This window comes from Balaenoptera ricei, chromosome 11 (assembly GCF_028023285.1).
Source record: "Balaenoptera ricei isolate mBalRic1 chromosome 11, mBalRic1.hap2, whole genome shotgun sequence".
Taxonomy (NCBI): Eukaryota; Metazoa; Chordata; class Mammalia; order Artiodactyla; family Balaenopteridae; genus Balaenoptera; species Balaenoptera ricei.
Window position 1 is genome coordinate 80935115 of NC_082649.1, and position 24191 is coordinate 80959305.

The 24191-nt window shown below is 43.5% G+C and overlaps 1 protein-coding gene across 13 annotated transcripts in view; it reads left to right on the forward strand.

Moving 5' to 3' along the window:
• The window catches only part of ATXN7 (ataxin 7), a 140742-nt gene that overhangs the window by 91224 nt on the left and 25327 nt on the right, over nt 1–24191 (forward strand). For 12 of the 13 annotated variants that reach the window (XM_059940114.1, XM_059940112.1, XM_059940117.1 and 9 more), the window contains 4 exons: nt 15889–16138; nt 18196–18455; nt 18939–19021; nt 23387–23652. In XM_059940114.1, coding sequence (XP_059796097.1) covers nt 15889–16138; nt 18196–18455; nt 18939–19021; nt 23387–23652 — 859 coding nt within the window. Of the gene's footprint in view, nt 1–4283; nt 4470–15888; nt 16139–18195; nt 18456–18938; nt 19022–23386; nt 23653–24191 lie in introns of those variants that run through there. The other variant, XM_059940124.1, reaches the window with a different exon arrangement.

Here is a 24191-nt window from a genome sequence, read left to right on the forward strand (position 1 = left end):
AATCCATCTATGTAACTTGGTACATTCTTAGTATGTAACTTAGTATACATCATTCTATATTTTTTCTCATGCTCATAACTCTTTACAGACACATGTAATCCCATGTTCTATTAGCAGGGGCTACTGGTCATAGTTTTACCCGCCCCCCCCCCCCAAAAAAAATGGATCCTGTTACGCATACTTCTGCTTCTTTTCCACTCAACCATACAACATGGAGATCCATTCACATCCCAAGATAACACTAATCCCCTTTTTAAGGTGCGGCTGTGCGGTAGCTTCCTCAGCCAGACCCTCTGTCTGTGGACATTCACTTTGTTTCCTGCTTTTTGCCTCTGTGAACAAAGCAGCAGTAGCCACACTGCTACATAAGTCCTTAACTGCTGGTGGTTTTGTTTCTATGGGATAGAGTCTCAGGAAAGGATTCTGGGATCAGAAAGGATATTTATTTGCATTGTTAATAGCTGCTACTAGATTGTTTTCCAAAAAGGCTGTTAATACTTTGTATCTCTACTAGCCATGTATGACAGTATCACCACCAGGAGTAGGTGTTTTATTTATTTTTCTAAACTTCCATTTCTTTTTTTTCTAAAGCCTCTTACAGTGTTTTGCACGCATATGCACAAGTGTGATTAATTGTAATTTGACTTTGAAGTCGATTTCGCAAACAAGTGCAAACTTTTGTTTACTACCAGTGTAGCATGTGTCTTCTGAGTCTGAGTGATAGTTTGAGTAATGATACGAGGTAAAGAGATCTTTCAAAACGAGTGATGATTTTTAAAATATTCATTTAAACAATTATAGGCAGTTTTCCTGGCATTTGTGGGAGATTTCTATTCATTCTGTGTGGAATTTATCTTAGGGAAGAAATCTAGTTCTGTTAGGCTGAGATTCCTCTCTGCAAAATGTGTAGTCTTCTAGAAGACAATAATTTCTGTTGAGATCAGTTGCGGGGCCAGTGAAAAACTATTGCCAGTTTTATTTCTGATCTCATTATCCTCCTTGAATTTGGTGTGATTGGTCACCTTTTAACAGTGTTCACTTTGTGTGTCAAATAATGACTGGGCTGAGGTCAGACTGTGGTTCACTCAAAGCCTATGTAAATCAGGCTGTGAGGTTATACTTCATTTGCCTGCCTTTGAACAATCTGAACAGCTGAAAAGGGACACACACACGAAGTGTGGCTGAGCCCTGAAGAAGCGTCCACCAAACAGATCAGACAATGCCAGCCAGAGGGGGGCTGCTGCGTGCTGTCAGCCCCTAAGGTGAATTATCCCCCTTTAAACTTCATCGCCCACCTCTCCTAATCCTGTGTGAGCACCTAATGAGCACTGGATAATAACATAGCAGCATTTCTTGGTGAAGCTAATCTGATTCTGGATAGCAGGCTTCCCGGCCCACAGCTGAATGAATTGCTTGGTATTTCCAAGTTTGAAAATACTTTCTCCCCCTTTCAAGTGCTCCTTGGCAGCAGGTAAGGAATGTTAAAGCTCCTGTAAGTGCCAATTAAGGCCAATTATAACTCGCCCGGCCTGCTGAGACAGTGAAGTGGAGTGAGTGGAGGCTTGTGCTTCTGTAAGCTGGAGAACTGGCTGCCACTGGTGACAGGAACACAGGATTTCCCAACTGCCAACAGCTCGTTTGTTGTCCTGCAGAACACCAAGTGACACCTCTGTTGGCTTCTCAGGATTGGATTTAGGAAATCCCAAGATTTTTGGGGGACCTCACTAGTTTCTGTAACAGAAAGCGCTGTCTTTCTCTTGGTCTTCCTTTATTTTGAATGATGTCCACCATCCAGTTTCTCCTTCTTTCTAATCGTAATAGCTAACATTTATCGAGCATTTAAGATGTGCTGGGCACTGCATTACATGTGTCACCTCCTTTACTCCTCACCGAGGCCCTGTTAGAGGAGGCGGTATTACTGCTTCTCAGGGGAGGGCACAGACCCTGAGGGACAGAAGTCTCTTGCCCAAGGCTACACAACTAAAAGTGCTGAGGCCGCGGCCAAACCCAAGCCCTCGCGGCCCCTCCTAGCTGCTGCCGGTTTGCTTGTTTGCTGGGAGCGGGCTAATTCACAGAAGAATTTGTGTCAGTTCAGGACTCCCTTTGTGCAACCAGAGTAAAATTGATGAGTGCACACCATCCACACCACAGCCAATACCTATAATTTTTGGTCTGTAAGGCATGGATGTTATTCTATTAAAATGGTATTTTAGTCTGTAGTCTTTTTTTAGTCTGTAGTCTGTTTGTTTTTTCATAAGAAAAAAGAAATGTGACCATGTCGCCAGACGTAGGCACTGAAATATGAGCCATCATTGGGAGATTTAATATCAATATAAACTTTATTTGGATAGGATATTGAGAAATGGTTTGAAGAAAATAGTAATAATGCTTTCCAAGCAGAACAGGGTGGTATTTGGTTAAGCATTTTACTCAGGGCATTAAGAGAGGTATGTGTTTAAAAGTTCAGTCTGAGCTTTATATGCCCAGTTGTTGTGTATTTGTTTATATTCTTATTGTACAAATTTTAATTTTTCTGGTTTGCACTATCATTCATCCCTTCTTTGATGTAGGTCTTAAAAATAAATTAGGATTGTTTCTTTCTTGTTTATATATGAAATTAAGTGTAGACGTATGTTTGTAGCATTTAAGAAGATTTGCTGAAGTTCATCCTGAAGTTCATCCGGGTTACAGAAAGACTTCGTTCCCAAAATTGTCTTGGGTTGGCTGGTTCTCGTAAGGATTGTTTTCCCCACTAGCACCATCACCATCTACGAAATGGAACATTAGAAAGGCAAGCGTTTGTGCTGGGAGACTTGCAAGGAGTCTGGTGTCCAGGCTGAGGGGTGCAGTGATGTGGAGCTGAGGCTTAGTCCGAGTCAGGTCCTCTTATCCCAGTTCAGTTCTGCCATTGACGATGTCAGAGAGACCCCTCAGCTCCCCCTTGGCGAGGGCGAGGGCAGGTGGGTGCAGGGAATGATGCTAAAAAACTTTGTGCAATCAGGTAGTACGGCAATAGAATTTTTTTTTTCCCTGCTAGCTTAAGAAACCCTTCAGTGAGTTAACCTAAGTGTCTTATTTTTGCTAATTAACTTTGGAAAGATTTGCTCATCCTGTGCTTCTAAGTCCTGCTGATGGCTCTTTCCTTGTGTTCTTCTGTCTTTTAAGAACCACCATAGTTTTGCATTGTTTGAACCGGAAATCTGGTGGGGGGTCGGGGGAGGGTTTCAGAAAGCCCTCTAGATCTCAATATTGCTGCTATGGTTAGGGTCTGAATGCTTGCTGTGAAAATAAAGCAGTGTGGCTACTACTCTTTTGTTTTACAGTAAATTTAGAATTTGTGTCTGGTCTAATAGAAGCCATTTCCTATGCCTCACAACTCTTTACCACCCCTTCCAGGCCAAATCTTTTCCACACATGTAATTCATGACTTTGTGCCAAATAGTCTGTGTTGGGTGATGGTATTTTGTAGAGGAATTTACCCGCTCCTTTTGACATTTAAAAGTGTTCATTCTGAACTATCAGGCATCTGAGTCTATTTATGTGTGCAGCCTTTATTATCATAAAATTCAGATCAGTTGGCTGCTTTTTTCCATGTCTATTTGATAGTAAGATTTGGCGATTGACAAAATTGGGGAGTAGTAACGCAGGGAGTGTAATAGGGCTGAAGACAGACAAACAGCTAAACCAGGAAGGCCTGGTTTACAAAGAGCCACTTAGAGAAGGTTTTGGATTAAAAGTCTAAAAGTTCCCCAGCTTTAGTCAGTCATCCAGTGGTTGAACTCTGGACAATAAGGTATATATTTTTTCTGAAATTAGACTATTTTACAAACATGCACAGAAAATGGGTTAAGATTTTTCTTACTAGATTTAAGGAAAACTATGCTTAGGTTTAACAGACTTCTGTTGTTTTAAAGTGTAGATAGTGGGGAAGTAGAATGTGGAGAAAGACTGCTGATATTTGTAAAAATGTATAACATTAAAACTTGTAGGTTTGTCAAGGCTTAAAGTGTAGATATATAACGAATCAAGTACATTTTCTAATATACCTGGTAATAGTTGTCATTTTATTCAGGAAAATCAGGTGTGAGTAATTTACATTCTAATTCTAGCAGGTTAAATTTATAAATTCCATCTCCCTCAGTTTTGGCCAGCTGCCTTTCAAAGAGAAGGATTAATTTACACCAGCCAGGACGCCTTGTATGACCATATTAGATGAAATTAGACTCCACCCCTTGTTTTCTGTTGATCTGCCAGGACCTTTGTAATTCAAGTGCTTTTTACAGTAGTAGCAAATGTTACATAAGACCAAACATGGAGCATATTTGGAGTTGGTGGGCAGACTCAAATCATGATGCAAGCCTGCAGTAGCAAGTGTGCAATGAAGCACAACCAAATTATGTGAATGGAAGGTAACAAGAAGCCTCTTCAGAACAGCCCTTCCTCCGCACGGGGGCTGAAAGCTCCACCGGGTAAGTTTTCCGAGGCAGTTTTCCGAGGCTGGGCTTGGCTCGGGGCCCAGTTCTGGACGAGCTTGCGGAAGGTGGGCTAGGTCTTTGGGAACAGGACAGAGACCCACGCAGAGCCGAGCGTGGCGAGCTGGCGCAGGCCCCCTTCCTCTGGTGGCCGTCCTGCCCCGCCAGCAGGCCCGGAGCACTTCGTGGCTGAAGTGGTGGAGAGAGTGCGCTCTGCAGACTGGTGGATCAGGGGGGTAATCGCAACTAGAGGGATTAGCTGCTGCCGGCCGTCCACAGGAGCCATGCTGAAATGTCATTTGAGTGATCTGGCCAAAGGTCAAACGCAGGCAGGAGTTGAGTTTGCTATTAACTCCAACAAAATGCTGAGGTTTGCACCAAACGGTGCCCATATCTCAAAACAGGGAGAGCAGTGGTTACGTCGCTCTCTAAAAATGGACGAACGTTGTAACACGCTTTAACTGTTTGTTTTTTATCTCACTTGTGGTGAGTGAGGTTTCATGACAGGCAGTTCACCGTGTTTCCTGTAGAACGTGTTTGAAAGCTGTTTTGTCGGATACTTCAAATCCACAGCAAAGTTTCAAGCAGAACACTGTGTCAAGAGGAAGAACAACTTTAGAATACAAACAGTAACCCTGGGAAGTCATTCAGTAACTTAAATTGAGTGTATAAGAATTTAATTACTGACTGACTGCCAGAAAAGACTATTTTTTTTTTTGGTTGTGTTATTAAGGTGGCCAGTACAGCCAAGCAGATTCTTCCTGGGTGGGTTGGGCGGCTGTTCTCAAAGTTACCTTAACTCTCTCATGCCTCGTCTGCAAGCAGGAAGTGAGGTGACAGTTGAGATCTTTAGTTTTCACTGGATTCACCTTTCATGCCTCTTGCAGTAATGTGCTTGACCGGATGGTTCTAATTGAGGCTGAAATTTAGCTACTGGTTTGCAGAACTTTAAATACAAACAGATTTTCAAACCTTTATTCAAATTGCTGTTTAACTCCCTAAGATTGATTTTTCTAAGAACTCTTATTTCTCGTCAGGCAGTTTTAGTGCTGCTGTTTCTGGTTTCATTTTTGCATATCGCTTTTGGTGTTGATTAGTTGACAGCCCCATCCTGTAGGTGGGGCAGACGCTGTTTTCTGTCTTCAGAAAAAATAACCACGTGCTGCAAACTCCTCACTGGCATTGTTACGTCATGAATCACCCATTCCTTATTAACAGAGCGCTTAATGAGGAGGCTTTAAGGGCTGCGTTGTGAGTTTGGGGTTTTTGTTACTCCCAGGTTCACGGTCTTTTCACCCCTTCCCCACCTTCCCCCCAGTAAAGTGAAATATAAAGGCCACAAAACTAGTGGGAAACAGCAATAAGGATGTGGCTTACAGACTGGCCCAGCACTCTGAGGCAGATGGTGCTGTCATTCCGTTGCACCTTGGACTTGCTGCTCCTTTTGGCCTCAGAGGACAGTGCTCCCTGAGGGGATTCCTGCACAGAAGTTTTCGTTTTAAAAAACAAACGAACAGAACAAAAACAGAGAACTCCTCTAGTTTGAGTTCTGCCAGGTTTCTTTTAATTTTCTCTCTCTCCCCTACCCTTTGTGTGTGTGTTAAAACTGGATTGGAGTGGTAAAGGCATAGCTTGTTTTTCTTAATACTTTTTGCGTTTTGATGATAGCCTTGTATCTTTCATTAGAGACAAACCGGGACCCAGACCCAAAACGTGACTAGAGAGGTGCTTGCGTAAGGACTGAGGGTGTCGACGCTTGACCTGTGCAAGGTGTTCACAAATTGGAAGGCTAAACTTAAAGTGATAGATCGCTAAACGTATAGGATGCTTTTTCCCCCAACAGATAAAGGATTAAAGCAAAAGTAAATGGAGACTGATGGCGTTTTGGTTTTGGCTTTTGGTTTCTTCTCACATGTTGATACCTGAGGCGTGCAAACATTTCAAGTCAATGGGAGCGAATTCGGGGGAGATGCTGTGCATCGCTCAGCGCTCAGACCGTGAGATCCTGTTTGTTTCAGGCAGGGTGAGTGCTTGCTGTACTCTGCCAGTATCATTTGGGTAACAGTGTGTGTCCTGAGGACAGCGGAGAGAGGTGCTTGTGACTGTTAGCAAAGTGGAAGTGTCAGCCAGCATGTCGTTCATTGCATGATATCCTGTAGCCAGAAATGGTGACGGCAACATCCCAGAGGTGGCGTAGTTTGGTGGCTGTGTTTTGCTCAAGGCGGTAACAGCCTTTTCCCCAAAGTTATATTTGCTAAAAACATCTGTGTGTGTCTGTCTGAGATCATGGTGATAACTCTCAGTTCAAAGTCTGCACCTTGAACGGGAGGATAGGAAGGGCCCCCTTAAGGAAATGAACTGTTATTCAGACCATTCAATGTTCCTTAAACAAGATGTCTTATGACAACGATTATGAAGAAATGATATTCTCCCAACTGAGGTGATCAGTTGTTATACCATCCAGTATCCCCTCTTTTTCTCTATCATTCCATCTCCTTTAATAAAGTGTTTGGAATTTTTAAAAGCCATTTTTTTCTAATGTTTGCACAGACCTACAAGTTGGGACAGCAGGGGAGGGCTACCTCCAGATATTCAGTAAGTTTTTCATATTTCTCACATACTTGAAAGCAAAGTTCAGAAAGAACAGTCCCCATGGGAAGAATTCCTGGCAAGAGGATTATCTGAGGTTGCCATATTCGTGGTCCTTTCTTAGCAACATTATTTACAATCCATTCACGCCTGTCCCTTCCCCCACCGGAGCTGGAGTCATTCTCCCTTGTAATCTGCCCTTTGTGATCTGTTCTCTTTCATCAGCTAGTGTGAATGGGAATGCTGCAGTGCCGCCCTGCCCAGAGACGTGGAGATGCCAAGGGACCTGGAATACTTTAGTGGGGCTTTTATTTCCGTCATAAAGCACTGACTTCAAGAGCTTGATAATTTGATTATAGACCTTGGCGAAAAGTTGTTTCAAGTGGCCCAAGTGCTGTAAATGACTCTCTCTTCTGCACTTTCCCCTCATGTTTTAATTTAAAAACATTCTGCATTAGGGGGAGGAGAAACGCATTTGGCAGAAGTCGCAGTTGGAGACTAATTTGTTAGGGCAGCCAGTGTTGAAATCATCCTTTTCAGTTAAATCTCTCTAGTGGAAATGATGCCGAGTGCTTTGTGTAAAGACCTTTTTTTCTTCCTCACTGTTTTCCAGTGCCATTTGTAACCCACCTAAGCATGCTCTGAGGCTGCCTCGCGGCTCTGGTTTTGGCTTTTGGTGAACTGTCCTTTGAGGCACTGTGTGTCAGAGGTCAGCTCTGGATTCCACAACTTGAGATTTGAATGTTCCAGGGACAGTCCCACAGATTTGCTTCCTTTTTAGCATCAGACTACGCTTTGCTTGCTCTGGAGTAGTCCGGTCGACTCCCTGGGGACCCTCCAGAAATTGGATCAAAGAAAAAGCAGATTTAGGATTAAAAAAGAATATGTAATGACAAGGAGTGGAGTTGGATTGTGTTTGCTGGTCAGACACGTGAAAGTGCTTTTAGAAAAGAATAAGAACGTTTACAGGGAGAAGTTGACAGTGAGAGTAGTGAGGAGACACTATTAAATGCTTTATGTCCGCACATAGTCCACGGTGTGACTTTAAAAGTGTGCCAAGGTTTTTTTTGTAATAATTAAGAAAAAAAATAGATGTGTCCACCCAAAGTGTGGTTTCACAGATACTGCTTAGGATAATGCTGAATTGGGTATGCCTGGTCAGTCACTGAATTTTATATGTATATTACACACACACACACACACACACACACACACACACACACACACACAATATGCAGTCTTGATATATAGTCTGCCTCAGGTTCTGATCTTAGATGTTTCAGAGTGCGTCATAATCCTTATGAAAGACAGATGATGCCTCATGAGTTGTGTTTGGTGGCCTGAAACTGAACTGTGATGGCTACTTGGGGTTAACTGGGAGCTGGGGAATAGCACATAGCAGTTATTTTCAACCTGCATGTCAAAATAAACAATTTGATTAGTTTTTTTAAAGGGCTGCTTAATGAATGACCCAGCATTTCTAAACTGACCTTTTGGTATATGTAATTATTGATTGCTTTGCCTGGCCAAAGGAGCTCTATATGTTTACCTGTGTTTTACATTTTATAGCTATGTGTAAGCTTGATTTTAATAATCAAGCTTACACATAGCTATAAAATATGTGTAAGCTTGATTAATCCTTGCTTTAAATGGGAGCAGTTATAGAGCATTTTCTGTAACAGAGTATGCACTCTGTCTAACCTTACCTGACCAAATCTATCCAAAAGTGTGAGTTTCATTTAGAGAAGAATTTGTGAGTTTTAGGAGTCATTGCTTTGATAATCTACATAAAATTGCCACCCTTGGATCCATAAACTTGATCTTCACTTTCTTCCTTTTCACCTGCAGTTCTTCCTGAGTGACTCAGTTCTGTCAGGAAAATGAGCCAACTTTTTACTTGTAAAATAACTTTAGCTTGAATGAGCATCTTTTTTGGTTGGTGTGTGAATTTATTCATTTTTTTTTAATTTATTTTTTTATTTTTGGCTGTGTTGATGCACGCGGGCTTTCTCTAGTGTGGTGAGCGGGGGCTACTGTTTGTTGCGGTGCGTGGGCTTCTCATTGCGGTGACTTCTCTTGTTGCGGAGCACGGGCTCTAGGCATGCGGGCTTCAGTAGTTGTGGCTCACGGGCTCTGGAACGCAGGCTCAGTAGTTGTGGTGCACAGGCTTTGTTGCTCTGCGGCATGTGGGATCTTCCCGGACCAGGGCTCAAACCCGTGTCCCCTCCATTGGCAGGCGGATTCTTAACCACTGCGCCACCAGGGAAGCCCTTTTCATTTTTAATGAATTCTAAACATTGTTCTTCCGAGCTCTTGACTGAGAAGAGCTTAGTATCTTCCTGGACTGACATGTAAACTAAATCTATAAACTTAAGTCTCTACCACACTGGGGAAGGTAGAGTAAGTGGTTTTGGTTTGTTCTTCACTGATTTCTGTCTGCTTGGCCTTTCTCACTTGAGTCTGTAACTGGCATTACCTGGACCAACAGGGGGCCTCTGTCTTACTCCCTATGGAGTACCCAGTACCTGGTCCACAGTCAGCCCTGGGCTGCAGGCTTTACAACTCTGTTATTTAATCCCAGCAGCCTGCAGGGTAGGCTTGACAGATGAAGAGTCTGCCAAAGTAGGTAGAGCCAGGTCTTTGCCCAGGGTCACCCAGCTAGTTGGTGACAGAACAAGGGTTTGAACCCACATGTGTCTGACTCCAGCGTTCTTGCCCCTTCAAGTGATCTATTAAAAAAAAAAATTTTGTTTTTTGGTTTTACTTTGGATTCTATTCAAGCTGGTTAGTTAATTAAGACTGTGCCCAACAGCCTCTGCTGGGAAGGCAACCAGGACCAGGGCATGACTGTAAGCATGCATAATGGTGTTGGTCTGTGGGGGCCGGCCAGCCTAATCCTATAGAACAAGTATTTCTGTTACAGGTATAGAACAGGTATAACTGCTCCTCCTCATGGGTTCTTTGTAGAGCATATCCATCTGGGAACTTTCTAAGTGATTCTTTTTAGCCAAGCCAGAAAGACAGCTCTGACTGGCACTTTCTACCAAAATTCACTCTTCAAACCATCTTTAATGTTTCCCTGCGTAAAAAAAGACAAATGCAACACTGGCTGACACCCATAGCTAATCTTTAGGATAGCAACTTCCAAAATAGGAAGATTAAATCCACAACAGCCTGGGTTTCCCTTAAACAGATTCTGGATCCCCACCCCAAATTTACCAAAACTCTGTCTTAAACTTGTATGTTCCAACTGTGCGGCCCGTTGTGCTAATAGCCTGCATTTGCGGAGCACTTGGAAAGATGACATATGCCGCAACCCTCACCATCACCCCTCTGCCTGCCTTTGGACCGTGCATTGTGGCCTGCTAATGACACCGCTTAAGGTGGACTGTCATGTGGTCCCACCCGGGCACTAGAGTCCGCCTGCCTGGCGTTGCATCCTGATCCTGCCTCTTCGCTAGCTGGGTGATGTTGGGCGACTGACCTGAGTCCTTTAAAGCCTTGGCCTTCTCATCTGGAAAGTGGGAATCATGGCAGTATCTGCTCTGTAGGAAGATGGTTAGGACTAACTGAGGCAATCCCTGTAAATTTCGTAGCATGGTGCCTGATGGGTGGTCTCTGCCCACTAACAGTAGTGGCTGCTGTTGTTGCAGGTGAGACTTTCCATTAATCAGTTGCTCGGATCATAAAAGATTAGCAAAAGGTTTAATAAAATACCAGAAAAGGGCTTGGAGTAAAAATAGTTTTGTGGGCTTTTCCGAACTGTTAGCCACTCTGCCTGCTCTTGCGTGATGATCATTGAGCGTGGGACAAATTGATTCTATGCTCCCGAGTGATAATAGGCCTTGCATTATTTTGGCATGTGTGAAATTGAGGCCAGAACACCAAATGATCTCTCTCTTTTAAAAGTATGTATTTAATAAACAAGTAAACCATATTTGTTGTAGAAAAATTAAACATTGTGGAAAAGTTTTTCAAAAATAGACCTACAGTCCCAGGGATAACCACTTAAAAAAAGTTTGACAAATATTTTTCTAGATTTTTTTCAAGCATGAATGATTTGAAGTGACAGTGTGCTTTTGACTGCATTTTAGGTTTGTGTCCTAACTTTGACACTTACACATTATAAGTTATCTTTAGGTTTTTTTCCAAAGCAATGTATATGCCTTTAAAAGATCTAATTATTTGCTTTGAACTCCTTTTTGGTTTGTACCTAGGTGTCAACACTTACATATATATTTTTTTAAACCTCAGCGTGAATCCACAATTATAAGCTCAGTATTCTTGGTTGCTTTCTATTTTGGAAGACTTAAAGCTGTCCTCTCCACTGGCCACCCCTGTATCCTACCCTTGCCTGCAGTGGTATCACATGCTCAGGCCACAAGGGAAAAAAGCCCGATGCATCCATCTCTTGCTCTCTGTCTCTTTCTCCCTGTCTCTGTTTCCAGATCTGTCTGTCTGTGTGGTCCCCCCCGCCCCCAACCCCAGCACTGCCCCACATACACCACACACTCACCCGTGTCTGTCCTTCTGTCTCTGCTCTGTCTTTTCACTGTATCTGTGTTTGTCTGTTTGTTGGTCTGCCTGTCTCTCCTGCTTGCTGGAGCCGTTCACAGTGCCCTCCTCATTCAGGGACAGAGTGTGCTTTCTCTGGGCTGGTGCCAGACCCTGGAGAGAGGAGTGCTTTGAAAACTCAACTTGGACTCCTCACCAAACCACACTTCAGTTATGCTTAGCATCTGGCCACCAGTTTGTCCACTTAATATAAGGTCCCTAACCCTACCCATAACTTGCCCGTTTCCCTTTTGATCTAGAAACAAACACTTTTTTAAAACTGGAAGCCCAGTTTAAAATCTTAAGAAAAATAAGGGCCCAATGTGAAAGGTTGGGGAGAGTCCAACTCATCTATAATTTAATTTGGTTTTTCCTCTTTGCTTTCTTGTGAAGGGAAAGCCAAATGCCACCCTTTCCAGAGAATGAGTTAGCAGACCATGATGTGAAGGAACAACTTAATTCAGCAGCATGACAAGGATTTGAGCTGGCACTTTTCAGCCAGAATCACAGTTAACACACACACACACACATACACACACACACGCACACGCGCGCGCACGCGCAGTCTGTTTCAAGTTCTAGTGAATGAAGGAAGTTCACATGATAGATTGCCATTCTTAGTTTTTAAATAGCTTTTATTGTTGCAGTAGAAAATACAACTTTTTTGAAATGCTATTGATACATCAGCTGACCTTTAATGTTAGAAAGCTTTGACTCCTGATTTTCTAATGCGAAATCCCGTATCAAGAGTTAATAGACAACTCAGAAAAAAAAAAAAGCATTAACGGAAGAAAACAGGGAAAGTGGACTATGATGGGAATAGAAAATTGAAAGGACAGGGAATTCCCTCGTGGTCCAGTGGTTAGGACTCCGCGCTTCCACTGCAGGGGGCTCTGGTTCGATCATTGGTCAGGGAACTAAGATCCCACATGCAGCTCGGTGCAGCTAAAAAAAAAAAAAGAAAAAATTGAAAGGGTAGACTGGAAGTTGCAGCCAGTTCTGCCATAAGACAGCACACATTCCTAAGAAATTACTGCACTATGCAAAATGGCGCAATAAAAACCACAGGAGACTCATTAGAAAAATGGGATAATGGGCACAACACTCAAAACTTCATCGGTGACACACAGAAAAAGATAGGAACCTAACAAGAATGGTAGCACAGTTTTATGTGTATTAAATGGTTTAAAAAATACATAAATATTCATTCTAATATGACATTTTTCCTTGAAAACAACCTGACATGTGCTTTTGCAGGTAGGTGTCAGAAGGATTTCAGTTTGTAAGCTATTGTGAAGTGGTGGAAGGAAGATTATCTGATATCGAGGAAAAGGTGTAGCACCAGCTGTGGATGGTGTGGCTCCTAAGGTCCATGGTGAACTGAGGTGGATGGTGGATGTTTGCAGGGGGGGGGGGCGGGGGGGTGCTGGGCAGGCTGAGGGTGTGAGCTTTTATGCCCACGTGGCTCAGTTTAGCCAGGTGTGGTTTTCTGCATTCACCTAGTGCTTCTTGCAGATGAAATCTTGCAAAAGGAAATGCGAAAATTCTTTATGCTCAAATTGTTCCTTAGTAGATCAGTGACTTCGGAATAAGTTTACGTTTTCAAAACAAGCATTATAGTGAACTATGTTTAATTCGATTGAGAATTTTATTTACATCATTTGCTATCAGAGAAAATATATCACTTTTACTCTGAGACACTTGCTTGAGAATTCTGATACCCCCAAAATAGTAAAAAGAGTGTATTTCCTAGAAGTCAAAGTTCTGGTTGGAATTTTTCCCCCTCTTTGTACCACAGACATGGGAATTATTCCTTTAGTACACTGCCACTGGGGGTGATTTTTGTGGCTGAACATTTTAATTTAAATATTTATTTATTTTAATGTATATCAGAAATATATATTACACACTTTTTAAACCTGTTGTTTTATAGATGCTATTGTTTTGGAAAACAATAAGAGTTCTGGAAAACACTGAGAGTGGTACCCTGCTTCACGTTGGGCCATCTGAAAACAGATTGGGGGTAGTTTCAGGTTGCCCCTGATAGAGGGGCACTACTTACTGGTGATTAAGGGCTGGGGGACAGGAATTCTAACCACCCTGAAATCCTGTACAAGGATTGTTGTGTCCAAAATACCAGTGCTGTCCCCGTGAAAGACTGGTGAGTATTAGATTAAGGAGGAGGAAGGAACAGTAGAGTTGATAATTTGAATAAAAGTGTTGAGTAAAAAATAGTCTTTTATGTGTCTTTGGTAAGAATGATGAAAATAGTTTGCAGTTGAGGGAAGTTTGGAAAACACTAGTTGAGGACAAGTAGTAGCGGTGAGCTTCATTTAACAAACCCTGGTGTATAGTGCCATGTGCCGGGCAGTGTCCTCGGTGCCGTACAGATGGTGATTTACTCAGCTGTGGTTAATGGTTCTTGAGGCATTAGCCTAGTCTAGGGTAGCCTCTCACCATTGGCTGCGCAGTGGAATCACACAGAAGAGCTTGTAAAAGTCTGGATGCCCAGGCCACAGAAAAATCAGACTCAGAATCTTTGAAGGTGGGACTGAGGCATCAGTCTTTTTTAATAAGCTCATTAGATTATGCCGATGTGTAGCCAAGGCTGAGAACCACTCGTCTAGGACCATTTGAAAATCACTCTCTTCATGAGAAGAGCTGTACCGATGGGGCAAATGTTAATTGAAGGCCTACTCTGTGCCATGCTGTCAGGGGCAGATGACCGAGACAGGAAGCTCCACCATCCAAGGGAGTCGGCAGAACGGGAGACAGATTTTTACAGTCCTGGCTGACAAGTGCCAGTGCTTGAAAGTATATTCAGAGTGTTTTGGGATCACGGAAGAGAAGGAAACTAATTTTTTTTTAAAGAAAACCTCAGGTGCCAAATTTGGAAAATTATTAAACTTGTTATTTTAACTTTCCCTTCCTTACACACTACTTTCATATCTGGCGGGAAAAAAAGCAGCAGGCAGTTATAAATTACTATCAGTTTAGCCTTCCTGATCTGCTTGTAGCCCTTGTGTGGTCTAGTTGGAGAATTTGAATTCTGCCTGTAGGTAGCATGATGATTTTGTCCTGGTGTAGAGCAGGCTCTTTAGTACCCCAGAAAGCGTCCTTGAGCTAATGCCCTTCTGGGAAGAAGTCAGCACAGCTTCACAGAGAGTCTCAGGACTGATGTAAAAGGACCTTTGGAAATAAATCCTTTACGTGATGGTTGTAGTCAAATTGATTCTAATATGCTTAGTTTAAAAAATACTCATATAGCTTCCATATTGTGATAAATAAATGTTGGATCACATACATTTTAAAACTTAAGAGTAAAGCAAACATATTTTAAATTACAAGTTTAACTAAAGGCAACTACTCAAGCTACCAGCTTGAGGTACTTAAGTAGATAAAGTTACTAAATAATTTACTTGTTTCTGATGGTAACATTCTTCAACAGCTCTCGATTTATTTAGTGTGGGTTGCCTTACTCTGAGAAAACCTGATTCTCTAGTGGATAGACTTACCTTCAGTTAAGCCTGCGTAGTCCTTACTTAACCATGAATTACTTCCTGGTATAAAAAGCAGGCTTAGCTATTTGTGGTATTTTTGTCTTGCGCCTTTGGCATCCTGTGGTGTGAACAAGAGCTGTGCCATCTGTAGTCAAGTGAGATTATTTAAAAAGGGGGGGGTTGGGAGTGGGGAGTGAAGTGATTGACTGGAAAATTTCAGCACAGATTCTTAGGGAACGATAAGATAACCCTAGAAACATTCTTATTTGGTGCTATATACTGGTGGGTAGTGACAAAAATAAAAAAATTAAGGTACAACTTGTTTCTTAACATTTTGCTATTTTGAAAATTGGAGAGGGTACTATGCTAGAAAGGCAGAAAGAATTCCGTGCAGTGTCAATTAGCAGAGCTCTGCAGATGAATGAATAATTTCCCCCTCTCTGACTACAAGTTGCAGTCAGTGAGGTTCATTTCTAAAATGCAAAACCCACTATTCTCAGGTTTAGAATGTCTGCTTCCTAATGGTTATCTATGTATGATAAACCTCTTTATGCCGAGACATTTCCTAAGCAGAAGGACCAGTTCCTAGAATCCAGAATAAGTCTGTGGGGTCTAGATAAGCCATTTCTGAAAGCTGCTGAGTTTAATATATTTTCACTAGTGACACGTATTTGAACCTAAATGTGTTGATTTCCGGGGACTCCCCCAGGGTTCCATTGGAGACTTGCCTGAAACAGTGTCTTCCCCCCCCCACCTTTTGTGTTCCTTTTCAGAAAGAAGACATAGCTCATCCAGCAAGCCTTCTTTGGCCGTTCCTCCCACTTCAGTATTTTCCTTCTTCCCTTCTCTGTCCAAAAGCAAAGGAGGCAGTGGAAGTGGAAGCAGCCGTTCTTCCAGTGGAGGTGTTCTAAGTGCATCCTCGTTAAGTTCCAAGTTGTTGAAATCGCCCAAAGAGAAACTGCAGCTCAGGGGGAGCAGGCCAATGCATCCCATTCAGCAAAATAGAGTCCCCCATGGTAGAATGTGAGTATGGCCCAGAGGGTTCTTAAAGCTCACCTGCCAGAAGTGGAACTGTGTACACAAGTAGCATCTGAGAGTGTACGTGGATAATGTGAAAGAGAGCCCACTTTGGGGAAAATTCAAATATATGTTGTTGTTTCTTTTTGTTTCCCTATTATACCTTGGGAGACTTTATAGAGTCATAATAGCAATAATAATACTTATCTATTGATCCTTTCTTGTGTGCCAGCTATTGAAATTTAGCTAAGTGTATTGTCATTTACTTATCACAACAACCCTTTGAAATAGGTATTGCTGTTATCTCCATTTTCTGGGTAAGGAGAGGGAAGCGTGATAAGATTGAAGAACTTAAGCCACGGGCCTCTCAGGTCGAACAGGCCTGGGGTTCAAATCCCGCCTCTATCACTTCCTAGCTGAGGGGCCTTGGCCAAGGCCCTGTTTCTCTCAGAGTCTAAGATAACGGCCCCTGTGCAGGGTTAGTGGGGGTGGTAGGATTCATGTATTAGACTCAAGCACCTGGCTAGTGTCCGGCCCACAGGAGACCGTAAAGGAACGGATGCTGGTGCCGCCGCTGAGGATGACAGTAGGAATAAAAAGGTGAAGAGATCCCCAGAAGCTGTTCTAGGATTTTCTGGGGCCCACACAGCAAATAGGGAAGCAGTGCTTCCTCCCACCCCCAGTCTTGGGTTCACATCCAAGCACTGATGAGGGGAGACTGGAAGAAGTTCACACCACCAGGCAAGGCCTTGACGAGTTTCCCTGGCGGGCCTGTAGGCTGGCCGGCGCTCTGTGGGTCACGTGGGGGGGCAGCCGTGCGCTCCCATGGAAACATATCTTGCCCCGTCACGGCATGCTTCGGCCTTGGTGGTGGGCGGCTTTTCCCTGGCCTGCCTCCCTTTCGGAGGGTATGCCACACATCTCAGTCCCAAGGTCTGATAACCTGGTTAATCTTCAGGCAGCGGTCAGCACCTGCTCTTGCGCACGGACCTTGCCAGCTGGGAGAGGCTGTGGCATCTTGCAGTGTCTCTGCTGCTGTTGGGCTGTTCCAGGTACAGCTGTTTGGTGCTATTTGTCCTGGTTGCTAAGCCCGCAGCCTCTGCTCATCTGTCAGAAGTGCAAGTACAGGAAGCTTGGCTTTCGTTCCTGGAGCTGTCAGAGAGCCAAAGAAAATGCCAGTACAGTGTGTAAGTCAGTCGCCCGCTTAACAGCTGTTAGAGCACTGACTCCACTGGGCGAAGTTTATAAAACCTCATCAATCCAAATCTTCTTTATTTGTAGCTGGGCTTTAGACGGGGACCAGGCTAACTGTCAGCTTCGTACCAACATTTGCCACCCAAATGACAGTATCAGTAAGATTCCAGAAAAAAGTCAGTTCTTGGTTAGTGATACAGGTATTCAGTGCTCACCAGCTGAGTGCCAGGCACTTAGATTCCAGGCTCCTATGGAGAAACCTTTTTCAGGGACTGGAGAATTACCACTTCAGTGACACATCGTCTCCTAATTAAACATTGGTCTTCCTCATTGACAGAGGCAGAGCGCCTCTTCTTGGAGATACATTGTTAGGGACATTTGAGTTCTTCCAAGTCCTTAGTGACATTTCTTGGAAATGTTCTCTAATTTCAGTTGTTCTTTTCGCTGCTCACTCATTTTACTTTATTTTGGTGGATCATTTCTTAAAAGTGACAGCTCTCAAAAGATATCCTCTAAAGGTCCTGCCACAGTCTTTGGTCCTTTTAGACCTTTTCATATTTTGCTTCTTGCAGGAATTACATTGGGTAACGGGCTCATGTGTAGGATTGTTCTGGAATGATGATAGACCAGGTAAATTTGATGGTTCCGCTGGAGCTTTCTGCTGCTCCAGAAGGGCTTACAGACTGAGTAAAAGTCTTACTGAGTTTTCTGCGTAGCCCTAACAAATTTTCGTAATGTGTACCTTTGGGAGCCTAGCTCTGCACGGTGCACAGGTAGACCCAGGCTCTGCCCTCGTCCCTCTGGCTCACCAGTCACCCTGGGCTGCCGGGGCACTCAGGTGCTGGTGTTCTCACTTCCCCCTACGACAGCATGACGCCCTCTGTCCAAGTGGAAAAGATTCCTCCGAAGATGGATGGCGCACTACTGAAATCTGCGGTAGGGCCAGTCTGTCCTGCTGCTGTGAGTTCCTCAGTCAAGCCTGGCCTTAACTGCCCCTCAATACCAAAGCCAACCTTGCCTTCGCCTGGACAGATTCTGAATGGCAAAGGGCTTCCTGCACCGCCTACGCTGGAGAAGAAGTCAGAAGATAACTCCAATAACAGGAAATTTTTAAATAAGAGATTATCAGGTAACTTCATATTTTCTCTCAGTATTTCTTTCTGTATTAATTGGGCATTCCTGGGAGAGCAAATCAACTGTTATCTGTAAGTCCTCTTTTTGAAACTGGCCAACTTCAGCTTTAGGATGAAGTTCCTTAAGTAGTGTCTTTGAGCTCTTCATTCTTGGTTTTAAAGTGCACGTGTGTGGGTAGGTGACGTAAAAGTAGCTTTCTAGTGGTGTATTCCTAAATGGAGTAATGAGTAATGCTGCCTTAAACAGTCTCTTTCCTGTCATCTGGTGGCGAGAGTCCCCACTCTCTTAGAGATGTTGTGGCTTTCTAGTGGCGCTCGTTCGTACTTTGTATATTTTATATTTATTGATAATGTGATAGATTTGCTTCAAGTTATAATTGGTCTGAGATAGGAGAATCTCAGATTTCTCCTATTTTATTATTTTCAAAATAAATGAAGCAGCGTCTGAGCCCATTGTAATGTCTGTGTGCTTTTGACAGAAAGGGAGTTTGATCCTGACATCCACTGTGGGGTCATCGATCTCGACACCAAGAAGCCCTGCACCCGGTCTTTGACATGCAAGGTAGGGGGCTCCTGGGCAGAGCCCGATGCTCCAGGAAGCTCGGGGACCTGGGCTGTACAGCACTGCTCCCCAAGCGTCTCTCACTCACAGGGCATCTGCTCTGAGGATTGTTCTGAATTTTTAAGTGAGGGAATGACTCCGTTTTGATGAAGAACGCCTCAAGTTCAGAAAACGTGGAGCCTGTTGTTATAAACTGCTATCTTAAGAGGGGTTTTGCCTCCAGTGAGCCTTACTGTATCCAGGGGAATGGTGTTTTTTCCTAAGCAATCTGTTATTTTTCAAAGCTTTTTAATATTTCCTCATAGAAATTTGAGAGGCTCCCCTTTACTGTGGTTTAAATTGTACTGACTTGGAATGAGTCCAGAAATTTCCTTTGCATATATGTGAATATTCTTAAAATGTTTGTGTTATCTCTGGTTCTTCAATTTTACAGCTACTTTAAAAATATCTGTGACTTTGAGATAGCTTTATTTTTTTAGTTCTAAAAAAAAATACTAGGTACCACATAATCTAATGTATATGTAAAACCCAAGAAAATGTGAAGATTCCCCCTTTCTATCCTGAGTTTTCCTTTGAAATGCCAGTATGCTAGTGGGAAGACGGTATATTTGCTATAAAATAAGGGTTGACATGGGGGTGGCCTCTGGCTTCAGTAGACCCCCTTCATAAATGAGCTTATATGCTTATGTCCCCAGCCACCCTGCAGAAGGGTTCAAAAAGTATTAAGAATCATTGCCTTGAAGTAATTTTAAAACCCTTGTTTAAAGGAGGAGGTTAAAAATTATAAAAATTAGTGTTGTTCTCTAAAAATTAATAAAATTTTTGATGTATTATTTTAAGTTTTACCAAAGATTATGTTTGAATAAAGAAATTCAGACTCCACTCCAGCCCTAAACAGTAGAGGAACGTTAAAATCTTCAGAAACGGGAAACGTTATTTCTCGGTAGTTCTTATTTTAATTTAAATTTCTAATTTAATTTTAGCCTGTGGATTTTATCTTGCAACAATGGTACTGAATCTTGTGAGGAACTAGGTTGGTCAAAAGCACCTTTAAATACCTAATTTTTAAAGAATTATGGATTCTCTTCCCAGAGGAAAACATATATACACATATATATTCTGAATTTTGCATTTTATTTCAGAGGTAGATGGTCATCCCCACTCCAATTGCACCGTTGAATCTCTAGGTTAAAAACTCCTCAGGACAGATTGCTTTGTTTTATATAATATTAACTGGACACATCGAGTGGTGTGTTGTTTGACAGTAGCCAGTTGAGCTCTGTAGAATCATGTCCTGTTCCGCTGCCCCCGAGGGAACTTGTGAGTGTGTGCCTCAGCCCTGCTCCACGCCATGTCACACTGCCAACCGCTCTCTGCTCTCTTCCTGCCTACCTGGCTCTCAGAAACATAGATTTCTCAGTATTGTGATACCTGTGGTCAATGAAGGATGCTTGCTTAACCCGGGGTGCTCTTTTCTAATCATCTGTGAGGCATGCTGGTGAACCAGAAGCTTTATCAACTCCGAATCTGCAAGGAAGTTGACCAGCCTTTTTCCTGAACCTTCGTTGGCTTTGTGTCGATCCCGCATTTTCCCCCATCTTCCTTTTCAAGTCGTGTACGCTCTCCACGTGTCCTGTTAAGGGTGTCATCACCATCTGTAGCAGGGTGCTAAGCCTGTCTTTGCGTTAGTATGCATCCTCATCCAGGCATGCCATGAGTTCGGCATGGAGCCGGCAGAACGTGCGGCATTGTGGCTGGCCTGCCCTTGCACAGAACACCCTTACTTTCTTTCCGTGTCCTGTTTGTCAGTGCTTCTCCCTCTCCTTGCCTCCGCTGCGGCCCGAATCCATTCAGCGGTGGGTGGGCTAATAAACACACTGGAACGCTTGACATGCAAGCGGTGGGTCTTGCATGTCAAAGACCCAGCTGAATGTCCCCCACGCTGCTGCCCAGATCGCTCCTGTCTTAGACTGAGGACGTTGTCCGTTCTCTTTGCTGTCAGGGCATCTGCTGCTGCCCACTCCTGTCACTCTGTCGTCTGCCTGCCACCCTCACTGTCCCCTCCTCACTTCCTCACCTGTCCAGTGTTCTGTGTCCTCTGTGCCTTCCATGCAAGTAGATTTGGGCTCCTCTCAGGGTAGAAGCATTTACTGCACACATCTGCGGGCACAGACCTCCTTCTGGGCCTCAGAGGATACAGGCTTGAACAAAATCAAGGCGTGGCTCCTACCCTTTTGGGGCTTACGGTCTAATGGAAGAGATGAAGATTAACTTGGTAATGACTCAAGTAACTGTAAAAGTTACCACTGATGGGTAATAAAAAAGAGAGGCCTGTGTAATGACAGCCTTCACTAGGGGAACGGAGTCAGGGCAGGCTCCTTTGCTGTAGGAATACTGGGCTGAAATCCATATGATTTGTCTGGGCAGAAAGGGGTGGGAGAGGCAGAGGAGACAACCTTTGTGTGAAGGCTCTGGGACGGGGCAGGACAAACAGCTTAGGGTCTGAAGGGCAGCCAGGAGGCTGAGCAGGAGGAGGAGGCGGCACCTGGTGCCAGAGGAGCAGGGAGCAGGGGTGTTAGAGCGTGCAGCGCCCCGGGCCTCCGTGCAGCTACTCTTTATCCTGTGCGCCTTGGGCAGCCCCCCACAGAGTTCTGATGGCGAGGAGGGCATCAGGGTTGTGGCTGAAAGATTCTTCAGAGCTCAGGGCAAATGCTATGTACTCTTCAAACCAAGCTGGGAAAGCACTGATCGTCTCTGCCTACTTTCTTCACTTGGTCTTCCCACGCTAGGCACCAGGGGACATGCAAAGGTGAGGAGAGGCTTCTGTATCATCTGTCTGGAGAGACAGGCAGGTGGACCCCCAGTGACGTATATTCGTTTGTTCATTCAACATGTATTGGGGGGCCATTATTTTTATCTGGTTTTTGTTTGAAGCATTTATGGCGTGTCAGGTGCCGTACTAGGTGTTGGTACAGCACTGAACAAAACAAAGGTCCTTGTCTTCACTTAGGGTTACTTTCTTGTGGATATATTACATATTAAAGAAAACCAAGTAAAATCTTAAAAAGAAGCTCAACATATTTTTCTAACGATCTGTGCCAGGTTAGATTTTGGGCGAACATAGTTTGCAGTATATGTGGTATGGACGTAGGTTATGTTATTGAACCGCAAAAGGGAATTAGAAGCCTAACTCCCCTTAAAATCCCTTAAATTGTAGCGAACATGTAAGCCTTTAGAGCAATACATTTGTATAATGTGTGTATAATGAACACACAGAAAGTATCATTTGTAGTATTGTTGTAACATAGAAGAGGGAAGGATTTATGTAGATGAACTCATATTTGGGAGGTGTGATTTGGGGCTGCTGTGGTTAGTGGCTCCTTGCATTTTTTTCTTTACAGACGGAGGCCCTAAGCAGTATGGAGTGGTCAGGTTTACTTGACCATTCTTCTTCTCAAGAGTAATTTCAAATTTCTCAACAATGTGACCGTTTTGGGGAGGTCCAAGAGGGAGGGGATCTAGGTATACATATAGCTGATTCACTTCATTGTACAGCGGAAACTAACACAACACTGTAAAGCAGTTATACTCCAATAAAAAAAAAAAAGAATGTGACCATCTTTAAATTCTGAGGTTAGACATTGTCTCTGGATCCAAAAATGCTATCCCATTTTCTTGATTTCCATAGTGAGTGTCTTTCGATAGGGACTCATGCTGGTTTGCGTCGTTCCCTGTGCACAGCCTGTCTTCTTTTGGCCTCTTACTCTTTAATCACCCCAGGTCTCCCTCGGCCTGTCTCCAGGATGCTGTGAGCCCTTCTCTCTCTGTGTAGCATTGCCACAGGAATAAAGAAACAGTTGTGTTTAATTTTTACTCTCTGGCAGTTAGTGAAAGAAGACTTTGTGATACGTATTTTATGGAATAAGTGCTTCTTCCCTGTTAACATTCAAAACTCTGAATGGCCCAAAGGGGACTTCTGTAGCGGAGTTGGTAACAGCTCTGATCAATGAATTGTTCCTGTGGCACAAAACACGAGGACCTGTTACCTGTTTGTATCTACTGTTTGCCCCCCAGTTACATACCTGGTGGCACAGTTAACATTTCTTCTTTCTTCTGGTGGAAATAACATCACCAGGTTCTTATACATTTGGAGCCTGGAATATCTGCTTCTAACTATTAGGAAAAAAAAATCATACTCTTAAGATTTTTAGCCTATCAGATACTGAGCAGCCTTTGATTAAGCTAATGGTTCAAATTGCTTTTTTATTGGCATTGGTATTTTTTGATGTATGGCAGAAAAGATTATTACTGAGATTCCTCCATTTCTGGTTGTTTGTTTTTGTTGTTGTTGTTTTTGGTCTGCAGACACATTCCTTAACCCAGCGGAGGGCTGTCCAGGGTAGAAGAAAACGATTCGATGTGTTGTTAGCCGAGCACAAAAACAAAACCAGGGAAAAGGAATCGATTCGCCATCCGGACTCTCAGCAACCAACGCAGCCTCTCAGGGACCCGCATCCCACTCCTCCTAGAACTTCACAGGAGCCACACCAAAACTCTCACGGAGTGATTCCTTCCGAATCAAAGCCTTTCGTAGCTAGTAAACCTAAACCTCACACCCCTAGTCTTCCAAGGTAAGCCACGTCCTCCAGCTCTCTCTCCCTCTTTCAGAGAACAGACGTGCAGACTGTAGAGCCCCGGTGTATCTTGATGTCGAGGACAGACGTCAGGCTCGCTACGAGAAGAGATGTTTTTCTAATGGGGTTTTACTTTAAGAAAAAAAAACGTTCATCACTGAGTTTCAACCAGGGCTGTTTGTGGCCAAATGCAAGCAGCAGAGTAAAGCTAGAATTATCTGTTCTGCCCCTGCTCAGCGTTTGGTGTCTCCTGACCCTGTTGAGTTAGGGCTGCAGCCCGGATCCTGCCCGCAAGTTAGTGATGGGAACGTTTCACATGGCTTTGGCAGCCATTTCCCATTCATTTGTCTTGCTTCTTGCAAAACACAGCAGTTGGGATTCTTGCTGGGGATAGGCATTCAGCCTGAGTCTTTACAGCATTTACAACATGTTTTTTCATTCATTCATTTGGGACTCTGGCCCGAGTGTGTATTAGTCATTTGAGCTGTGTAGTGAGCAGCAGGTCAGAACTTAGACACATCCCTTGGAGACAGTGA